Genomic DNA, 18,263 nt, shown 5'->3' on the forward strand with positions numbered 1-18,263 from the left:
CACGCTGCGTTTGAAAATGTAAAGGTGGAACTAATTTTGGCTGTGTGGTGAGATATTAAACTCCTATTTCTCTTTATCCTTTTCCCCTGACCCCCACCTCCCAACATGTATTTTCTAAGGTTTACTCATTATAATTGTTAATTTTCTTTTCCACATTCACTTTGAGCAGAAGGCTGGTAGATGGGCTCCAGGAGCCAGCGGCAGGCCCACTGGTGCTGGGCGGAGGAGGCAGAGGGTCGCACGCCGGGCCGGGGCTGGGTGCGGGCGGGTGGGAGCCTTCGCTCGCAGACTGCAGTGACACTGCCCTCCCTGGGCTGGTTGAAGCATCTCACTGGTGACGGGTCTGAAAGCACGTGGCTACGTCATGGAAAGCCAGTCTTTTCAATGCAAACTTCAACTCCTCCTCCTCCCTCTAATGCCTGTAACTCGCATCCGAGGCTGGGCGAGGAATCCGGAGGGGAGATTTTCCTCATGCTCACGGTTGTTGGAAACTGGAAGAGTGAGAGGAAGGAGGAAGAGGATTTGTGGCGCTCTCTACCTACTACAAGACTGACGAGGGGAGGGGGCACCTAGACTGGCATCTTTTCTTCGTGGTCACTGAGAACTGCAGGTTCAATCCGATCCCACTGAGCGCTGCCGATTGATTATAAAAAAAAACAAAACAAAACCAAAACAGAAAAGCGACACTGGGAGAAGGGAGGCTCTGTCTTCGGCTGTCAGACTCAACCTCCGAGGTGGTATTGGTGTGTGAGTGTGTGTGGTGGTGTTTTTTTTTTTCTTTTCTTTTTTTTTCTTTTTTTTTTCTTTCTTTCTTTCCTTTTTTTTTTTCCTTCTCTCGTAGGGGCTACACAATGGCAGTCTCCTCTCAGTAAGATGAATCCTGCTTTGCCTTCTGCAGATCCACCCATCCTCATAGCGATCAAGTAAAAGGCTATGGTTTTCTCTTCGGGGATCTTTTGTGCATTACTGTTCTCCCTGATTAGTTTTGGTCTCAGTTGGGATTTCTTCGCTTTTCTGTTTGGCTTCATGCTGAAAAAGGATTTTTTTTCCAACCCTTTGGTAATAATCCGATGGTGACCAAGGGGGGATAAATCATTCACCCTGGCCGAGAAAAAACAATCGCTGAGAAGTCTCAAAGAAATATACCACGTGAGGGGAAAAAACTGGGAGAAGATCCGGAATATTATCGTTTTTCCTATGGTAAAACCGGTGCCCCTCTTCAGGAGAACTGATTTCAAATTATTATTATGCAACCACAAGGATCTCTTCTTTCTCAGGGTGTCTAAGCTGCTGGATTGCTTTTCGCCCAAATCAATGTGGTTTCTTTGGAACATTTTCAGCAAAGGAACGCATATGCTGCAGTGTCTTTGTGGCAAGAGTCTTAAGAAAAACAAGAACCCAACTGGTAAGCCAAACATGCCTCATGTTATGTTTTTCCTCATAATAACCTGTCTGTTGCTCATCGAGCTAGATCTGCAGTTCTGCTATGCAGGAAGGCAGGGGAAACGTACAAGGAACCAGGACAGTGTTGCTTATAGAGGTGTTGCATGAATAAACAAGTAACAGCTGGATCAGCGTCTGAGAATCCGAAAACCATTATCAGCATCTCTTGGCTGTGACACAATCCATCACTAGGAGGGAGGAGGAAACTTTTTTTTTTTTTTTAAATGTATTTGCTGGCCTATGTTTGGTGGAATATTGAAGGGCTATGGCTTAAGGTTGTGTCCGAGGCAGCTGAAGCTTCGGTAGTTGCCAGGAAAAAGAACCGCGAGCTTTCCTTACTTTTGCTGCAGGTTCGGGGACATAGCTCGGTGCCGAGAACCTGCTCTAGACTTTGTGATTAGCTTGCACAATATTTGCCACCGCGATCACCTTTACCAAAGTAAAAGAGGCCCCCTCCCTCGCGGCCCCGCTCCTCCGTCAGCCCCCGCCTCCCTCTCCCGTCTAGCTCTGGGTGCCCGAGTATTATTAACTCATTCCCTCTGCCTGCCTCTGACACATCCTTCCACCGGGAATACTTGAGCAGGGTTTATGCCTGGAGGGAACCCCAGACTGAGAAGACAAGCCCAGCCCCTCCAATATATGTAATTTAAATCCCCCCTTTGAAAAGCAGTCTCAAAACCCTGCGTCCGGGTCCCACTGGGGGATGAGCCAGGCCGTGGGTCCCTGCTTTAAACCTCCTGGTGATCATGCGCCCCGATTCCAAAGGGTTCCAACAGGGAAACTTGCAGTACATTACATAAGAAATGCAAATTCAGGTGATTTGGGGAGTCGGATCCCGGGGGTTCACTTCCCCGAGTCTCTATCCGAGGCGATTAGGGGCGGCCACGGAGCTGTGGGCGAGCGACCTAGAGGAGGCAAGGCCGGAGGGCTGCATGGTGGCGGCGGCGCCGGCGAGGAGGCTGGGCGCAGCCTTTCCCGGAACCGCGCTCGCTGGCAGCCGGGGGTGTGTGGTGTCCCCTGGCTGCGTTCAGGGTGGGGAGGGACCCGGAGCCGAGTGTTTGCGTCTGGGGCTGCGTTTGAAGGAGGGGGCAGGGGGATCTGCTGTCCTGCAGTGGCAGCCGGGGCGCTGGGAGCTCCTGACGCTGGCACTGCGGTGCAGTAGATCACGGCTCTCCGCGGCCGCCCTGACACTCCAGGCTCAGCCGGGGGCCGCGCTGGTACCCAGAGCCCCGGCGGCTGGGCAGCAAGTGGCTGCTGCTTCCCAGCCTCCGGACCTTGCAAAGGCAACCAAGCTTGGGTGGCGCGCTCCGAGGGGGCCGCCGCCTGCGGGTGCAGCGGGAGGCACAGAGGAGGTGTGGGTGGGCGGGGATGGAGGCGGTGGGTGTGGAGGCTGAGCGCCCTTTTCGGCCACCACTTCCGCAGCCGAAGGGAAACGGCGAGTTGTTAGACCATCCAAAAGGGCATAAGCTCTGGTGCTGGGGCGGAGGATTTTGCCCCCAGCTGGGACTTCGGGGAGTCAGTGGAGGCTCTGGGAGTAGCCTCTGGCTGCTCCGCGGGCCCGGGTGCTGCAGTGGGCTCCGTGCTCTGCGCCGGAGTTCCCATCCCCATGTTCTAGCTCCTACACTCTTTCTACCCACCCTTCTCTGTTTCCTCCTCCTCCTACTCCCCTGTCCTTTTACCCTTCTCTCTCTGAACTCCTCAGCGTTTAGCAACTCTGAACCAATACCATCATCCTGAGAATTACCCAAGGGGAAAACAGTGCTGTCACCTTACCATCCTCGTTTCTAATTCAGCTATGAGGTGCACCCCAACCCCTGCTAACACTTGCCGGTCCTTTGTTCATACAAAACCAACCCACATCTGCAACACTATCTTACAACCTAATTTGAAGACCCTTTTTGCAAGACTTCCCCAAAGTGAAAAAAGCCAAGGGCTGTAGGTGGGAGAGGAGGGGTTACTGCCTCACACAGTAAAAATAGTAGGTTTTGAAGCCTTCTTGTGTCCTTTTGTGAAGAGATTTAACCCCGTTCTGAGAAAAGAATACTGTAAAAGCATTTTTTTTTTAGATGTGACCATTTATTTGTCCAGGGACCTTGAAGCCAGTCTTTCCATAGTACTGGAGAATGGGGAATAATTCAGCAAGGAACAGTAAGTTTCTTTGCAGGGCTTTGTATTTTTTTCTTGGTAAACAATTTTACTGGAAACACTAATTTCTCCCTATACACGATTCAAGATCTTTTTATTACACCTCCCCCACCCCACCCACTTTCATCTCTCTGGAATAGTTTTTTTCCCCTCCTTTCAAGGCGTTTTGGAATGTGTCAAACAAATGACAGTTTATTTTTAGAGCAATTTATTTTTCAGCTTATGAATACTAAAGTACTTGGGTGTGAATTGATAGGTTAACTTAAAGTATGTCTAACAACATCACCAACTATTCTAATAGGATAATTTACTTTTAGATTGCTAGGGATTAGAGTTCCAACCTGGGAGTTAGAGCATTTAGTAGATTTTTAAAAAATGGGACATTAATGTGTCACGCTATATATCTCACCTTCTAAAAGTTTTTGCCTATTAAGCTTGTCTCACACTCATGCCTTGCCATTCCCTTTCACTATTGTACTTGGTGAGTTCCATTCTCCTTCTGCAATTAATGTGAAGCCTAAAATCATCTGTAGGTTTTTGATCCCAAGATAGCAGTACAACTAAGAAGTTAATTGGGTAATTAAAATAAAACAAAGACTAAAATCTTCTTAACTGTTATAACAAAAAAGAACAGATTGACTAGTTTCTATTATGTTATCTTAAATCTAAAAAGAGGACAATTAACTGGTTTGAAATCAAGAAATTTGGCAGAATACTGCCAAGTACCAGTGAGTTTGGTGTAAAGCACTTCTTAGTATTTCAGAGATAAATATTAGATTAATTTTTCTTTCCAATCTTTGGAAGTTATGAAATAATTTACTGATTATTCCCTATTCTTTAAACTGTCAACAAGTGTGGATAGTTTGATCCAGGGTTCCTGAGAAGAATTTCAAAGTACTGCTATATAATCAGGTTGCTGTAAAAATAAGCAGATGATAAGAATTGTGAATTTAAGAGAAAAGTTATTCATCTACCCCAAAGTTTTTGATTAGCTTCATAGTACTTAATTAAATAGTGTTTTGAAGTTGTTTTAATGTAAAATTTGGAAAAGAACATGAAAAATGTATTTGCATAATATATGCTTTTAAAAATAAATTGCAATAGCTTAAAAGTTCTGAATATAAAGTAAACTTACTATCTTCATAAAAACACCCAATATCTCACAACTATTATCAGAGAACACACACACACACACACTTAAATGTCCTACTTTCCTAGCAGAGCAATAGCTATGCATTTAGAATAAATGTTACCTGCTTCAACTTTCACTGCATGAGTCATGCAAGGTTACTGTATTTTAGGCAAATCATTAAATAGGGACTACTAAGTCCAAGGTATTTAGTTTGCCTGGAGGAGGCTTGATATGTTTCTTTCCAGTATGGTAGTGTGGACTGACCAATGTATATATAATAGGCTGGTTTGGGAAGTAATGTAGGTCACTGCACTTTAAGCCAAGGGCACTAAGGAAAGAAATGTGGTTGGAGAAAAAAAGTCCAAATAAAGGTATATACTAAAGTCATAGCACTCCTGTCTCTACAGACACATAATGTAAAACAAACAAAGAAAGCCACAGACCCTCATATATATACACACACACACGTACATTCATCCGCACACAGGATACCCCCAAACCTCCCATGCATTGATAGGATTTTAAATTGTAATGTAAGTGAAATTTATTGAGTATGAGTGTCAATGGCATGGCAAGTATCAATACGAAGCAGATGCTCTGGCCTAAACCTAGTTCTTCAGAGTATATTAAAAGTGGCTCTTTTAGGCCGGGCGCTGTGGCTCACGCCTGTAATCCTAGCTCTTGGGAGGCCGAGGCGGGCGGATTGCTCAAGATCAGGAGTTCAAAACCAGCCTGAGCAAGAGCGAGACCCCCGTCTCTACTATAAATAGAAAGAAATTAATTGGCCAACTGATATATATAAAAAATTAGCCGGGCATGGTGGCACATGCCTGTAGTCCCAGCTACCAGGGAGGCTGAGGCAGAAGGATCACTGGAGCCCAGGAGTTTGAGGTTGCTGTGAGCTAGGCTGACGCCATGGCACTCACTCTAGCCTGGGCAACAAAGCGAGACTCTGTCTCAAAAAAAAAAAAAAAAAGTGGCTCTTTTGGGAATGAACTCTCTCTTTTCTCTCTCTCTCTCCCCCCACCCCTCTCTCTCTCTCATGTAACTTTGAGATGGAACAAGTAGGGTTTGGTAGGACCCATTACCACTTTCTATTTCCTATTTGTTTGCCTACCTTTTGGCTCTACTTTTGCCTTTCACTAAGCTGTTTTAAGTGCCAAAACCCACCTGATATGCCACTGTTACTCATTTAAATATACCTTGTATTTTAAAGCTACTTGCTTTACATCTAGAGCTGTCATGGTGTTTTGAAGTGAGAAAATGGGGAGAGAGGAGAGAAGAAAGAGAGTTAGCACTTTTTACTCCTCCTTCTCAGCCTGCCGACTCATCCTGGGTTCCTGTAGAGCTGGGAGCCACAAATGGGCCACAACCTCTGCATTTCTAAACACTGAGTGTATGTCAAATGAAGACATCAAATTCAGACTGTATGGCTGGAACACCAAACAGGTGTAAGCTTCTTCTCCCTCTAACATGTTTGATTTTAGAGTGGGATTCAATGTAGTTGGCCTTGGACTCCATCCAGGAAGCTTTAGCTACTTGAGGTAGCAAAAGGAGTTTTACAGAGCAGTGCTATTCCAGGAACAAAAGGATGACATTTCAGATAGCCTTCAAAGTACTGACTTGTTGGGAGAGTGAAATTTTCTTTCTTAAAATTTATATCCAAGTTAATAAGTGTAAAATTCAATGCATGATAATCTAAACTTAGTTTTAACAATCAAGATGACTTTGGCTGCACCCAGGTACAGCCTGTTCTCATCTTACACAGGGTCTATAACTGAGAAAATTTGTTCAAATTGATCCATTGCTTTCTGAAGGTGCTAGAGCTAATTCTAACTATATTTCACATTCCCCACAATGAACCATTCCTTAAAATGTTTGAACCCAGTCTTCCATGTTTTAGCAACACAAACATTGGAGACTTTTGTGAAGTGTTTTTATACATATGGTAACAAGGACAACAACCAATGTTTTCATTCCTTTGCACAGTTTGGCATCATACCTCACTCAAATTGACTCATAAGGTTTCTATAAATACCATGTAGACATCTCAAAATGGAAGCATTTATTCAAAATAGTTTCTTTTGCCTTAAGGGGAAACAGTTGGGATGTTTGAACAGTAGAGCAGAAACTCCTCTATTCAGTTTTAAAGGACTCATTGCACTGAGCCTATATTTTTAATAATATCTTGAGCCCAATCCAGTACCACCTCCAGGAGTGACAGGGAAATACCTATTGAAACATCCACCTGCCCAGTGCTGTAGTCTGTGTGGTGTTCCTTAGGATTGTCATTTGTGTATCATATACTAGATTTAGTTATATGTTCAACCTGGGCAATGAAAGGCAGAGAATTTTCTGAGGGAGACTTTCAGTTCCTCTATATACTTTTAGAGATTTAATAGTATTTTTGCTTTTCTGCTTTTGTAGGATCAACTATGTCCTGATGTTTTTCCTGTACATTTCTCCATTTGTTACAAACTAATTTTTTACTTTGGTCAGGATGTAAAAGATAAGTTGACAAAGGGAAGGGAACAAAAGGAGGAATTTTTAGGGACTTCCTAAACATAAAGGCAAAAAGGAGGAAGAATGCAGATGTGTTTTATGGGGGACGCTGACGTTTTTGAAGATCTGCTAACACCATCTAAAAAAGTCATTTGAGAACGCCTTAAAAATATTCTGCCTATGACACAGGGCGGGTTTTAAACTTATTTTGGTAAAACGAATTAGTAGTGAAAAACAGGTGACTCAGAAAAAGTAACTGTGGGATTACAACTCACAAGATCATACATTTTACTTGGTTAAATTCACTTAACGCTTACTCCTTTCCTATAGTGTCACCCAAGAATTTGGCTTCTTAATGATAAAAAAGAAAAAAGAAAAAATGTGTTACTGGCCTTAACTTCCTGCTCTTCATCCGCCATCATAGTACACCCTGAATCCTAGTTTGCACATTCTCTTGGCCCACGTTCTGTACCTTCTATCTAAATCTCAAAACTTGAGGCCCACAGTCTATTCTCCACACTTGAGCCTTCCATCCACAAAAATACAAGCTAAAGACCCAATTGTATTCTCCCCTTCTGTCACTCTGGGGCTTAAAATAGCAAATGTTGGGGCACCTAATACTAGGTTCATGTCTGCTAGAGCCCTTTCATTTTCTTTTCTAATCTTTAATTTTCTTCTCCTTAAAAAGGAAGACATTCCGCAATCAGTTTAGTACATTGTTCCTTTTCTGAGGAACTCTTGTCTCTGAACATGGTAACGGGGGCCTCGCTTGTGGCAAGTTTCTATTCTTGAGGGCACAGCACATAAAGAACTTCCAGTTCCGGTAGCTTTGACAGGAGCCTCCCCCTTTAATATTTTGTTCTTTCACAGTTTTAAACTCCGTCATCTTCTAACTGGTCAGCTCCATGCACTTGCAACAACCACATTTATCTATTTTGCTTCCTCCTTTTTGGAGCCACTTAAAAAGGGAGCGTGCTGGGCCGTTGTGGCCTCGGGCTGAGAGGCACGGAGTTTCTGTCAGGGACCACAAAGTTTGGCGAAAGCCACGGGTTTGGGCAAAGGCCTCTGGTTTCCAGAGACGTGTATCATTATTTGTCTTCTGCAAAGCCGCGAGAGTGCCAGAGAGGCAGCTCCTATCTGCTTCCAGGTGTGCAGCCCCTTGGGGACGTGGCTGAATGTGGCTTCCGCGTCTGGACTACTTTGGTCTTGAAAAGAGTGGGGGCGGGGTTAAGCGGGCAAGGCGCGCGGGCTTCCTCCGGGCTTCACCCGGAGGCTAGAGTCCCCGGCGGCCAGAGTCCCCAGCCCAGCCGCGGTCCGGACCTCGCTGGGGACCCGGCACCAGCGCGCTCTCCGCCTCGGCGCGCCGGGCACTCCGCTACGCAATGCGGCGGAAGCGGCCCGTCGGAGCCGCCGTAGCGCGGGAAGTTTCCGTTGCCAGGGAGATGACCTCTGACCCTGGGGTGTCTCAGGGGCCTAGCAGCCGGCGCAGCCGTTGCTATGGAAACCACGGCAGCCCTGGAGCAACGTGGCGCTCAGACTTGGGCTGTGGCTCCAGGACTGGCAGGATTCCTAGCTTCTCGCACTGGGGCCCGGGGTCAGGGTCGTTGGCGGCTGGTGCTGCGGCTGGCAGGGCGCGTGTTTGCCGGCCACTCCGGTGGCGTAGGGGCTGGGAAAGCCACAGGTGGCTCCCTCTGCTCACCCCTCCTCGCCTCGTGCTTCTAAGCGCCTGCTGTGGCCCCAGAACCGACTTCAAGGAAAAGGGAATGGGCGGGAGGAAGGAGCTGGTGATTTTTCTCAAGCTCAGGACTGGGAAAGGATGAGCCTGATTCTGGTCTCAGTTTCCCCACTAGCTACTAGTAGACCCCGGGCGGCTTCCTGAAGTTTTCCACGCCTCTGTCTCTTAAACTGCTGAGGGAAAGGTATTGATTTCAGGGGTCCTCAAACTTTTTAAACAGGGGGCCAGTTCACTGTCCCTCAGACCGTTGGAGGGCCAGACTATAGTTTTAAAAAAACTGAACAAATTCCTATGCATACTGCACAGGTCTTATTTTGAAGTAAAAAAACAAACGGGCAAAAGCACCCGCATGTGGCCTGCAAGCAGTAGTTCGAAGACGCCTGGATTAGGTTAATCTCAGGTCGGCCCCAGCTCTAACACTGTAGGGTCCTGTAACTTCCACACGCAGCTCTGATTGTAAGTGAACTCTCCAGTCCCTTCCCTGTATCCCTCCAGACCTACATTGACTATGAATTTAAATTGTATTCTCAAATCAGAGACTATCAAAGACAGGGAGGGAGTGACCTTGGGGATCATGAGCAACCTCCTTTTACAGGTGTGGCAGTTCCTTCTTAGTGGAGAAAATGACAGTTCCAAGAGCCAGTTTGGGGATTGTAGGCACAAACACAGGTGGCAACTTTGAGCCTTGGATGAAGAAACACGTGTTTTACTGGTGACACTACGAAGAGCTCCTTATGCATTTCATAGAGTTGTGTGGTTGGTGCTGAAATAGATGACATTTCATTATATCTGTTATATTCCCCAGATGGCTTTTCCTTAAAGACTTCTAAGCATTTGGGAGGGGGTGTCTATCTACACTGTCTTGTTTTTCCTTCTGTCAGTTTCAGGCTACGGAAAAATCACTTAAACGTTTTAAATCTTTTTTTTTTTTTTTAAACCTCATTTGTAAATTAAGAAGTCGAAGAAGATTGTTTTCAGGGTTTATTCCAACTCTGAAATTTATGAAGTATTTCTTTTAGGTCCACATGCTCTTTGTCAGCTGAGTAGTAACTATTCTCTCTCTCTGTCTTTAATTTACTCAATAAACACTTAAAAAAGTACTACTATGTTCCAACTGTTGGTTGATGTTGGAGATATGGGAATGAAGAAGAGTTCTTCCCTCAAGGCATTTGCAGGAGACACAAAGGGTGAGATCAGTTCTGGTGGTGTGACATGTGTTATGAGCTGTAGTTGGACAAAAGTGTTACAGGGCCAAAGAAAGGGGCATGGAAGGCTTTCTGTAGGGAATAAAACTCAGACTGAGACATGAGAATGACTAGGAGTTAGCCATGTGGGAACAGCACTAGTTAGCCTGCCAAGGAAGAGAAAACAGCATACTGTAAGCTTTGAGGATGTCAGGGAGTGTGGTGTGTACCAGGAATGTCACCTACAGCTGAGGAATAGGAGGGTGTTTGTAGGGAGTGGCAGGTGCTAGGATTGCAAGGTAGTCAAAAACAGATCTTGTGCTTTGTTTTGTGACATGGTAACGTTTACACTTTAGACAACTGTTATGGCCACAATGTGGAAAAGACCTTTGAATGAGGCAAGATTGTAGAAAGGCCATGGAGGAAACAACTGAAGCAATGAGAAGTGGTAAGGTCCAAAATAAGGCAGTGACAAGCACTAGGGAGGAAGTGGAGTCCATCTATCTCAGTGGCCAGTGTGAATTTGGGAAGAAAGTTGAAGGAGGAGTCTAGAATTTTCTGACAACAGGTTTTGATTTGGACAGCTCCTGTTGAGCTAGTCCTCTGGCTGATTGCTAGTAGAACATGCCCATCTTCTTGAAACATGGAATATAAACTTGGCTTTCTCCAGACTGTTCATATTGAGGGGCTGAGCTTTTAATAGGACACAGAAAACTTTGACACACTTCTCTTTCTAGATTAAAATTTAAATAGGCAGATCTGGGAGAATTGCTCTGGGATAAAGAGTTCATTTTCTTGATTTCAAACCTGAAAATACTCAGGATTGGGAAAAAATGACTTGTAATAAAGTAAGTCAAAATGATTTTTTAATGATTACATACAATTCTTTGTCCATAGCAGATGTTTTTATACAAACAATACTTGGTTTAGTTTGAGGAGTCAAGTAATGCAATTAAAAGCCAAGTTTTCAGATTATTCAGATCTGGGAAGAAAAGGAAGTGTGAACTTTATTGAATTTACATATATAAGTGTGTGCACCTGCCTTTTAGAAGAAAATGAATGTAGTTGTAATTAAAATGCCTTTTTCCTCCTGTAACATTTTGTTTTTCTGCATGATTACAGTGGATCATTGGAGTATGTAGTAACTACCTTTTCTGTAATGCTGCCTCTTAAAGTATAGTTTGGGAGAGATTGTAATCTCTATTCTTTCAAATTCCTGTATGGAGCACATGCTATAATATTGTTGTACTTTAAAAAATAGGAAATGTGAAAATGAAAAGGCTTAAAGACTAAAATACAAATTATATTCCTTACTTGTAGAGTTTCTTTTCTTTCTTTTTTTTTTTTTAATAGCCGGTTATTTAAAGTTAGAAATTCCTCTTCATTGGTTGTTTTGCTGTTGTACACCAGGTGCTGTAATTCTTAAGCAAAGGAAAGACTGTTAGGAGACCTGTGTCAGTTTTTTAAACACTCAGTAGTAACCATCATTCTGTCTCAACATTTTACTGGTGGGACAAATTGAAAACAGTAACCCAATATGCAGTTTCTTTCTTCATATTAAATGATTTGTTTCTTAGGAATTTATATTTTTCATTAAATTAATTATTTTTTTCTTTTACATTTGAATTTTTCCACTCAGATTCCAATTGTGACATATCTCAGACAATATCCTCATATCTCAGACAATAATGGATATTAAATATTAGAAAAACTTTTAATGAAATGAATACTAAATGTTGGAAATATTTTAATGATGCAGTAACAAATTTGATATAGGGTAAAAATTTTGCATTGTTATTGCTTATAATTTTCTATTTCTTAATTATATTTCCTTTTAAAATCTTGGGAATAATTTTAAAGAATACAATGCTGAGGGGATTCTGATATATCTGTGGCACATGTGCATTTGCATGGGGGATACTAACAAGTGGCATATTCGCTACAGACAGCATGTGATCTGATATGCAGAGCCATGATGTCTGGACAACTCTGACCCCTTGCTCTTTGCTGTAGCAAAGTGCTTTTCCATCACTGAGAATTAATCCCTCTGTCTCATTCTTCCTGTATTTGTACTAGCCTACTCTAGATTTTGTCCTTTTACATATTTTCTTTAGTTATATCTTTCAAAAGTTTTGTCATTAACTTACTCTTCACACAAGATCAGGGTTAGTGTTCAATTGGATTTTCAGCTTTTACATGCATTATATCAGAAGAATAGGCAAAAAATAACAATACAGTTGTCAGAAAGTAAATGTGACACATCTGCCTGAACTTGAAACATTTACCCAAAGTGGCATTTGTTTGACTTAATTTTTTTCTTTTTGTATCTCAAATTAATATGTAAAACCACTGTAATGTGGATCTACTACTTTATAAGATTATAAAATTAAGTGATTTTGGGCTATTATAAATAGATATTCCACCTAATTTTCACATTGATAAATGTACATTAAACTTACTAAATTTTTGAAAGCGTATTACTACTTTGCTTTAACCAAAATATCCTGAATTATTTTGAATACTATGTTATCATTAGCTCAGCTTTAAGTAAGTAAAAGTAACAACTAATCTATAGAGAATGCTTTCTTTATGCTAGGCACTCTACCTATGTTATCTAATTTAATCCTCAAAGCTGCCGGTAGGAACTTCTGTTCCATTAAAATTATGAAGCCTATATATGAAAAGGTTAAGGAGAGTACCCAGCTAGTAACTTGAAATATCTGAGTATAAATCCGAGTAATCTTACTCCAGAATGCATACTCTTAAATCTTTATATTTCAGCTGTCTCACTAAAAAGGATGTTCAATAGAATGTTTGTGGAAGTAACCAGTATTTGCCTATATTTTTTTGTGAATTATTTTGTCCTGAAACTGAAAGGGACTGCAACAAATTCAATGTTTAGGTATCTAGAGTTTTTAATGCTTTCTTACTGAGATATAACTTACATACATTAAATGCATAGTTCTTTATAATTTGATGTATTCTGACAATTGGATGCATCATTGTAACCACTACCTCAATCAAGATATAGAACATTCCTATTACCCCCCCAAATTATCTCCATTTTCATTCAATTACTACCCTTGCCCACTTTAAGAAGCAGCTACCATTTTGATTTCTCTCGCCTTAGTTTGGCCTGTAGTAGAACCTCATGTCATTAAATCATAAAGTCTTCACACTTTTGAGTTTGTTTCTTTCACTCAAACATATTGTTTGTGAGATTCATTCATGTCATTTGCATGTTAGATGCATAGAATTTCATGTGGTAGCATCTATTTTATTTTGTAAACTAGAAAGTCTTAATTGAACAGACTGACTTAATTTAGTTAACATCCCAAAGTTGTCAGAAACTACCAAGATCTAAGAGTTTACCCAGCTTGCTAGTCTGCCACAGTTACATAGATCCTGGCAGAAGACAGGAGACTCCTGGGTTAGAGAAGAAGGACTTTATTTCTCTGGGTACAGAAGGCAGCATGAACTTCATGTGCTCATCAGTTCTCCTTGTCCCCCAGATCCCTCAGGAGCAGTGCTGAATGGCCCAGGTGGATGCTTGCACACCATGGGTTTGTATCACACCTGAGGAACTCTTGAGTTTGGGAAATTCCCAATCTTTTAAGGGGCTTCTAGCAAAGCTGCCTGATCTTTACTCTGCAGCGAGCATTATTTTTATTATCCTGGTCAGGAAACAAATCTGTCCTCTAACCAAGAGGAAGACTCTCTCTCTAGAAGGCAAGGTTGTTTGATATGCAAATAATTTTGCAAAGATAGTCTGGTACAAAAAGGTGTTATAAGACAGGCAGAAATGCCACGAATAAGTTCTCATTTAAATCTATTTTTACAAGGCAACTCTTTCTTCCTTTTCTATTTCTCTCAGTACCGTCATTCTTACTGCTCTAATGATGCACTTAGTCTTTAGAAAAATATCTGTTATTTAGAAATTATCTTAAAAGTGATCCTTAGGTTTTGAGGAGATAGACAATATATGATTGTAGATGACAAACTTATCAGCATTTATTAAATAACTAACATGTAGTATATGTTCCCATATTCTATAAGGGTTTGATCTTTGACCCGTAAGTACTGTACTTCAGCTAAATGTATGGAGAATACTAGATATGAGAAGGAGTTCTGCAGGAAGACTCAACTGGGATGAAAGGGGAAGAAAGGGCAATCTTTTAGAGAAGTGTGACCTGAGGTGGCTTTTGAATGCATGTTTCATTTGGTAGGAGAGATAAGCATATTCTTGGCAAGGGGAATAATGTGAATGAAAGTCAAAGGCTAAAATTATTTATGGATAGAGTAAAAGGTACACGATTGGGGATTTGTGGAAAAGTTAATGGAATCATCTTTTTAAGGATTAGTGAAATCATATTTTGGAGTCTAAAAGCCTGGCAGAGAGGTTTGACTGGATGTGTTAAAAATTAGTGAACTAGAGAACATTTCCAAAAAGGGGAGTGACATGATTGAGAATTGCTCAATTATAGTTGGGAGGTGTACTGGGAGGAAGGAGGGATTTTTGTAATAAGAAAGCAATCAAATGAAAATGTCTTTCTATCAGTTGGAAATGGGAACACAGGAGCTTGGATGAAAGGATGGTTCTGGGTATGTAATATGGGCAGAAGAGAAATTGCTCAGTAATTTGGAAGAAATAGAAGGTGTGTATTGAGAAATCATGGGCCAGGAAGGGCACAACTTCCTTGGAACTTGGAAGGGCGAAGTGAAGGGTGTAAATGAGAAATGTAGGAGTCACTGTGGTCATTTTGGAGCCTCATGGAGAAGTGGTCTCTATATACTGTTTGAGGTCATAGATGATTGTTGAGAAGGTGAGACAGGAAATAAGCTACCAGCTGCATTTGTGTTGTTGGTAGTTACATGTAGTTGATAGTTGGATGAGCATGTATGATACATTTTCTTGTATAATTTGAGCCCACTTCCCAGTTTAAATTTTCTTATGTAATTTGAAGCCACTCTGCCAGCCCTGATGACTTTATTGGCTTTCTAAATAAGGGAGAATGGCTTTCACTACTTTCTTCAAGATGTAGTAATGAACAACTTTATTGTACTTATGTACTCTCCTTAGCAGCAATTTATTTCCCCACAAGATGGTGTTTTCTAGTGAAACAGTACAACCAAGAAGGACCAAAAATGCCACAGGCTATTTGGATATAAGGAACTTTTTAACAACTTGGACCACATTTTTTTTTTTTTTCTGCAAGAATTCTAATGTGCTGCTCTGGCTCTAGTAGTAACCGTTGGTCATTGCTTAGTGGAGATACGTGTTAAGGAAAAGTTTGCTAAAAAGAACTTTTGTAAATGAACTTTGCTTTTTTGTTCTTTTCTGTTATAAAATCTGAGTTGTATTTTAAGGGAGTCAGTATCTGTCTTCTAGATGTTTTAATGGTTAAGAATGCCACAAAGTTTATTGATGTTCTAAGGAAGAACGTTATTCTAAGGAAGATAACTTTTGTTAAACTAAGAGCAATTAAATTGTTAATGGCTGTTTACACTTTACAAAAATGTAACTTAATAATGCCTTATAATCAGCAGTTGCAACTTCTTTGATTTAGAGCTAGGATACTTATTGGAAATCACAATTTATAAGACCAATATTTATAGGGCCACAAGCATAATTCATACAAGAAGAATGAAAAGGTTCATTTTAGGTGGTGATAGCATAGTAGACATACTGTGGTGGGAGCAGATTGGCAGTATAAACCTGAAATCTGTCGTTTCAGTGGATGAGTAGTGATTTAATCAAACTCTTTGCAAATTAGGGTAAAAGCAATAGGTAGCTGCACAATACTAAATACTACAGCATTAATTAAAGGGTCTGAATGTTTTTCATTAGCATAACTTTGAATAAAAAATTGAAATGTACAATCAAAATGTACATTTTGAAATGTACATTTCAAAAAATTGAAATGTATACATATTAGACATAAATTACACATAAAATGTCTAATATGTGCCATATGGATATGTACACACTTTCCTACCCAGTATCTCTGGTGCCCACTAACTTTTTATTTGGGAGAGCCAGAGGAAAGAAAGTTAGGGTCATTCAATTCACTGAATAACTTACAACCTTACTCTCAATTTTAAATTGCATTTAAGTTTTCCCAATTTTAGGGGAAAATATTAAGCAAGTTGAATTAAGCAAGCTGAATAAATTTATGGGTGTGTACAAGAGCTAGACATTGAGCTTGTGGCTAAATCCTAAGTGTTTGTGCACTTATCCCATCTGTTGGCCATTAGAATCTTTCACCCAAGAGAGCCATTCAGGAAGGGTTCATATTAACAGTAATTTGAAAGCAGAAAGAAATAGCTCAGAAGTAGAGTAGGTTGAGTACAAAAATAACTAATATTTTGTTTTTAAGTTTGTGATTTTGAAATTAAAAATAATATTTAATACTCACACAAGTTCATTTCCTGGCTTTCAAGTAGCTTTTGTTGAGATTATTTTAATTAAAATTGAGGCACTGAGATCTGCAGCATAAGATATAATTACTGAACAAGACATTTTAAGTATATCTATTTCCTACATCAGGTTTACCAGTAAGGCATCTTGGTTATTGGTGTTTATGGATTGGTACGGTATAACCAGCACTTTAAGTTCCTCACAAATAAGTAGGCCATATAGATAACTTAGAAGTAAGAGTTGAAAATCTCCAAATATGCGGTACATTAAGTCACACTACAAGTTGTTTTATGGTACAGTGTTGTCTGATACTATGATTTCTCTGTATACTGACAGGTATTAGATGAGAAGCAGAAAATAAGATACAAAAGGAAAAATATATAGTCAATAAGACTATGGGGTATTTAAAAATTTCCTGGAAGGAAATGAGAAGCATCCTTAATAACTTCTGTTGTCTCTTGTCTCTATAAGGTCATTGAAGGGTTTTTGAGATACCGCTGCATGTGGTTAGACATATTTTTTTTTTTTTTTTTGGAGACAGAGTCTCACTTTGTTGCCCAGGCCAAAGTGAGTGCCATAGCATCAGCCTAGCTCACAGCAACCTCAAACTCCTGGGTTCAAGCAATCCTTCTGCCTCAGCCTCCCAAGTAGCTGGGACTACAGGCATGTGCCACCATGCCTGGCTAATTTTTTCTATATATTTTTAGTTGGCCAATTAATTTCTTTCTATTTATAGTAGAGAAAGGGTCTCACTCTTGCTCAGGCTGGTTTCGAACTCCTAACTTCGAGCAATCCACCTGCCTCTTCCTCCCAGAGTGCTAGGATTACAGGCTTGAGCCACTGCGCCCAGCCAGCACATACTTGACAATAGTTGCCAATAGTTTTTTACTTCATAATCTCCTAAGGACTGCTATGACTCATATCTCCTTGTTAATCTTTCATCTAAAGGAGCAAAAGTTGAAAAGCCTGCTTATTTGATTTTAGATGCTGTCCTGCATTATTTTTTTTAAATTTATTTTCTTTGTTTTTAGTTTTCCTTTAGATACTTTACTTGGTAAGGAGAGAGGACATTCTAAGACCTTGGTTCCAAGACACCTTTAAAATTAATCAGCTTGTGATCACTTTGAGGGCTGGTCTCCAATTTTATCAGAAGTGATGGTTTAATAAAACAAAAACAATATGTAGACTTGTGGTATGTATCTGCAGGGGTAACATTTAACTAATTTTTTTCTCATTAGTATTGTAGGATACAGTAATGTCATTGAGTGATCTTTCATTTCTGTGGCTCTGGTGCTATAGGGTCCATGAAAAGGGCCTGGAAGGCTTCCCGAGGGGAAAAAAAAAACTCTGTCTGATTCACAAAGAATGATTGAGGATTAGCTAGGTGGGAAAGGCAAGGAAGAGAAAATAGCATACCTTAGGCATTGGGGGCATGAGAGAGTGTGGGATGTACCAAGAATTAAAAGTACAGATAAATGAGGAGTAGGAATTTGAATCTATTTGCCTTCCAGTAGACATAATGATATGTGAAATCTGAGTTTTACCTTATCAAAAATAGTTATGCTTTGTATCTCCCAAATATAATGCTCTAGTAGTCCTTCTTTATATAATACCATGTTTCTTCAAAAATAAGACCTACCCATAAAATAAGCCCTAGCAGGATTTCTAAGCATTTGTGCAATATAAGCTCTACCCCCAAAATAA

At 40.9% G+C, this 18,263-nt stretch overlaps 1 protein-coding gene across 1 annotated transcript in view; it reads left to right on the forward strand.

The window, feature by feature from the left end:
• The first annotated feature begins 326 nt into the window (after window positions 1–326).
• The window catches only part of FGF14 (fibroblast growth factor 14), a 649,836-nt gene continuing 631,899 nt past the window's right edge, over window positions 327–18,263 (forward strand). Inside the window, exon 1 of the mRNA XM_012751851.3 lies at window positions 327–1,405. Coding sequence (XP_012607305.1) covers window positions 1,198–1,405 — 208 coding nt within the window. The 5' untranslated portion in view covers window positions 327–1,197. The remainder of the gene's footprint in view (window positions 1,406–18,263) is intronic.

This window comes from Microcebus murinus, chromosome 13 (genome assembly GCF_040939455.1).
Source record: "Microcebus murinus isolate Inina chromosome 13, M.murinus_Inina_mat1.0, whole genome shotgun sequence".
NCBI lineage: Eukaryota > Metazoa > Chordata > Mammalia > Primates > Cheirogaleidae > Microcebus > Microcebus murinus.